Source organism: Palaemon carinicauda, chromosome 7 (genome assembly GCF_036898095.1).
Source record: "Palaemon carinicauda isolate YSFRI2023 chromosome 7, ASM3689809v2, whole genome shotgun sequence".
NCBI lineage: Eukaryota > Metazoa > Arthropoda > Malacostraca > Decapoda > Palaemonidae > Palaemon > Palaemon carinicauda.
Window position 1 is genome coordinate 165,852,903 of NC_090731.1, and position 5,000 is coordinate 165,857,902.

General features: G+C 34.6%; 1 protein-coding gene across 2 annotated transcripts in view; it reads left to right on the forward strand.

Moving 5' to 3' along the window:
• The window catches only part of LOC137643707 (chymotrypsin-like protease CTRL-1), a 622,302-nt gene that overhangs the window by 480,563 nt on the left and 136,739 nt on the right, over positions 1–5,000 (forward strand). The window contains exon 1 of one of the 2 annotated variants that reach the window (XM_068376406.1): positions 1,068–1,207. The exons of the other annotated variant lie outside the window; for it this stretch is intronic. Coding sequence (XP_068232507.1) covers positions 1,200–1,207 — 8 coding nt within the window. The 5' untranslated portion in view covers positions 1,068–1,199. Of the gene's footprint in view, positions 1–1,067; positions 1,208–5,000 lie in introns of those variants that run through there. 2 annotated transcript variants of the gene reach the window in all.

Genomic DNA, 5,000 nt, shown 5'->3' on the forward strand with positions numbered 1-5,000 from the left:
TTTCCTGATTGAGTCATTCTTTCATAAAAGCAACCTGCTGGGCATTCCATTGTCTGGGAAAACCCGTAGATGGGGCCACTTGGGTCTTGATTCTAACTTGGGAAAGATATGGACGTGGGTCAGGAGGTGATGGCTAGATGGCTAGACGGTCTTTCCTCCAGGGGAACGGAGGAAGCCAGGGTGGAATCTTTACGAGGGAAAGTAACGTAAGAAGGAGAGAGCACATGCATGAAAGATGTCCCTGGGAATTTAAGGATTTACAGGAATTAGCTATTGGAGAGAGAGAGAGAGAGAGAGAGAGAGAGAGAGAGAGAGAGAGTGCTTGATAAAAAGGTCACATTTCGTAAGCCTCCGATGCAGGCAGACCTATTCAGGAAGGAAGTTTGACTTCCAAGTAGTAATAATAGTTATCAAACTTTTGTCGGCATAACCCCGCCTGAGGAACCCGGAACGATCAGTTTTAAAAGCAGGTACTGCTCAGGGAAGTTGTAACAGCGACCTTGTATTCTCTGATGATGATTAGGAGGAGGGGGGAGGGGGAGGGGGTGGGGGGAGGGGGACTGATGAGGATGGCAGATAAAGACAAAATGGTGGGAAAACCTAAGCGGCAGAGAAGGGATGCCGGAGACCACAGGAAGGTCACTCAAGGTGAGGAGTCTGACTTCGGTACTGGAAGGTGGCAGTCGAGCTCTGGAAACTGGAAAGGACGAGTGCTGGAACTGCAGTTGCCTCGGACGATAAGCTGCCTTGCCTGCATTCGCTTATCTCTCTTGTGTATTTTATACTCTGAAGTTGCGCCTGCTGAGGAGACGTTGGTGTCGAGTCCTCTTGTATTTATGAAGAGAGACTGAAAGATTCCTCGAAATATAGAACTTGTTGCTGAGTTAACCTTATTTTGTTGGAGATTTCAACGCATCTTTTGACAGAAGTGTTGTGTTGTGGTCAAGTGATGATAAAGTTGAATTAAATAAAAAAAAAAGAAATACGTCAACGAATTATTTTTTGAAAGTGTGTTTATATTTCTTTGCAAATAAATTTTGATAATCTTAGTGACATAAATACATATAATTTTGGAAAATTAAGAGAAAATAAATCTAAAATTGTTGATAAACTACGTTTTCTCTTGGTACCATTCGATAGTCAGTTTCGAAAAGCTTTATCCACAGCAGCTTCAGAGTTCGCAACTGATTGGATACACAATGAACAGGTAAGGTTGTTATACAAAAAAAAAAAAATCTTTATTGTATTTTATGCTTAATGTCAGATTTGGGAAAACAATTATGATTTACTATAATTTCATTCAAACCATTATGAGCCAGTAAAGAATGCTAGAAATTATCTCTCTATCTCTCTCTCTCTCTCTCTCTCTCTCTCTCTCTCTCTCTCTCTTGTGTATAAAACTTAATATCCTCGAGGACAAATTTGGCAAACTCAATTTCTTTTACAAGCCATGCAGTGAAAGATAGTTATATTTTGAAACGGTTCTTGTAGAGAGAGAGAGAGAGAGAGAGAGAGAGAGAGAGAGAGAGAAAGAGAGCATTCATGAATAGCAAACGTCAGTCTGTTTCTCCAGCTCTTGACTGAAGAATTCTAAAGTTTCCCAATATCTTTTCATCCAGAGATGGTATGACCGGGAAAACTGAAAGTGGTCTTGCATAAAACATGTTCTTCCACTAAAAAAAGTCTCCACTAAGAAGTCTCACAAAGAGTTGTCATTTCTGGTGATGGTTTGGTAATAAATGTCTCTTGTTTTGACGGAAATGATTGACAAGACAATCAGCTAATGATGATTATGGATGTTAGTTTTTTATAGATAAATGGTATATAATGTGTCAGGTATGATTGATAGTTCAGTTATTGTAGATATTGAGTTTATGTCATTAATGATGGTTGTATCATCAAAAAGATCAGATTTGTAAATTGTTTAATGAAAAATTTATCATATTCACATCGTTAATTATCTGATGATTGCAATATTTTGATTTCATAATTTATCGATTTTCCCATTTAAAGTGATGATATATACATATATATATATATATATATATATACTATGCGTGTATACATACATATATATATACTATGTGTAAATGTATGTATATATATACTATGCGTGTATGCATATATATATATATATATATATACATATATATATATTATGGATATACTGTATATATGTATGTCAGTATATATACAATATTACTGTCATTTTGGGAAGCAATTTGAGCCATTTAGGAAAAATCTGTTCCTCTGCTGAGCTAAGCATTCAAGTATGCACCTAGTATTTAGTCTACTGCTGGTCATCCCGAAAAAAAAAACTGTTGTGATAGATAATTATAGTTAAAAATCTTAAACAATGTACAGAAGATTATTCCTATTTCTAACCATCCGTTACATTCAGATCTTCCCAGACTGTACCATCCTGTATGTAGTACTAGCTATGCAGTTGATTATAATAGTCTTGCCTTCTCCATTATAAGGCTCAATACTACACAGTATTCCAGAAGTTTTATTCCAGCTATTATCAGATTGTGGAATGATCTTCCTAATCCGGTAGTAGAATCGGTGGAACTTTAGAAGTTCATACTTGGTGTAAATACTTTAATGTTGAAGATCTCGACGTAAGTCTCGTTTCATAGTTTATATACAGAGAGAGAGAGAGAGAGAGAGAGAGAGAGAGAGAGAGTTGAAGAGGTCGACATAAGTCTCGTGTCATAGTTTATATACAATGAGAGAGAGAGAGAGAGAGAGAGAGAGAGAGAGTTGAAGAGGTTGACATAAGTCTCATGTCATAGTTTATATTCAATGAGAGAGAGAGAGAGAGAGAGAGAGAGAGAGAGAGAGTTGAAGAGGTCGACATAAGTCTCGTGTCATAGTTTATATACAATGAGAGAGAGAGAGAGAGAGAGAGAGAGAGAGAGAGAGTGTGTGTGTGTGATGAAGAGGTCGACATAAGTCTCGTGTCATAGTTTATATACGATGAGAGAGAGAGAGAGAGAGAGAGAGAGAGAGTTGAAGAGGTCGACATAAGTCTTGTGTCATAGTTTATATACAATGAGAGAGAGAGAGAGAGAGAGAGAGAGAGAGAGAGAGAGAGAAAGATTTTCGTAGCTAAATACGGAAACACGACATCGTTTCAAAAAGGTCAGTATTACTAGAATGACAGAGGTCAACGACAGGTAGTAGAAGCAGGTAGATAAAATGAGGAAATGCCAGAGAGGCGACAGGGTACAGCATCTTACCCTCAGGAAGACTTCGAGTACGTATTAACATAACCTTCGAAGTTTAACATACTGGCGGGCGAGTGGAAGGCGCCTTACGGACGCCAGGTATACTGCTACTTATGGTCATTATATGCGCACCAGAATTCGTTGAAGGTGGTATGTGATTTTACAGAGATGAGTATTATTATTATTATTATTATTATTATTATTATTATTATTATTATTATTATTACTGCTAGCCAAGCTAAAACCCTAGTTGAAAAAGCAAGATGCTATAGGCCCAAGGGCTCCAACAGGGAAAAATAGCCCAGTGAGGAAAGGAAATAAGAAAATAAATAAACAATAAGAAAAAATTAACAATAAGTTATTATAAAAACAGTAACAACCTCAAAACAGTATATCATATATAAACTATAAAAAGACTTATGTCAGCCTGTTCAACATAAAAACATTTGCTGCAAGTTTGAACTTTTGAAGTTCCACTGATTCAACTACCCGATTAGGAAGATCATTCCACAACTTGGTTACATCTATAATAAAACTTCTAGTATACTGTGTGGTTTTGAGCCTCATGATGGAGAAGGCCTGACTATTAGAACACTCTCTCTCTCTCTCTCTCTCTCTCTCTCTCTCTCTCTCTCTCTATCAAGCTCTTATTATGAGAGGTAATGTGGATAAAAAGTTGTATTATCTTTGTTTCAGTAATTTTTTTTTTTTTTTTTTTTTTTTTAACTATTCCTCGTGCAATCGACAAAAAGTCTGTAATTTGCAAAAGGTTCCGGGTTGGAATTACATGCGACTGACAGTTCTGAGTTATTGAAGATTGAATCTTGATACTGAGTTCCCCCGCTTAAAAACTAGTTTGATTTTTTTTTCTGTTTGTGCCTTTGTGTGCACGCCCGTGCATCCGCCCCCACATGCTTTTGTATGTATGTATATATGCATGTATATATGTATGTATATATATATGTATATATATACTTATATATATATATATATATATATATTACGTATATATATATATATATATATATTACGTATATACAGTATATAGATATGTATATATATATATATATGTATATATATATATATATATATATTTATATATATAGATATGTATATATATATATTTATATATATATATATTCATATATATATATATATATATATATATTTATGTATATATATATATATATATATATCAAATAAGCCACAAAAATCACTCTGCCACTGGATCACAGACCCAAAAGGGAAATTCTTTTTGTAGTAAGTATTTCTGCCTTGCCAGGGATTCGAACCTTAGCGCCGAGTAGACATAGAGGTAAACATTTAACGAAGATCGTCCGGCTACAAAGAGAGAAGTGGTCCAAGTCAACCCTTTACCTTTATTTCTTTTTGGTACTAAGGTTCAGATCCTTGGCTGAAAGAAATACTTATCTTAATAAGAATTTCCCCTTGGATTTGTGATTCCGTGGCAGAGTGAATTCAATATTAACAGCTATCTTTTGCTTGGTGGAAAAACTGAATGTGATAGATTTATTATATACAATCTATATATATATATATATATATATATACAATATATATATATATATACAATATATATATATATATATATATATTAAATATGTTATATATATGCATACAATTCTATCAATATGTATATAGTATATACTATTATATATATGTATATATATATTTATATGTGTGTGTGTGTAGATGGGTGAGTGTGTGTGTATAAACACTTGCAAAGATATTTACACACACATATATATG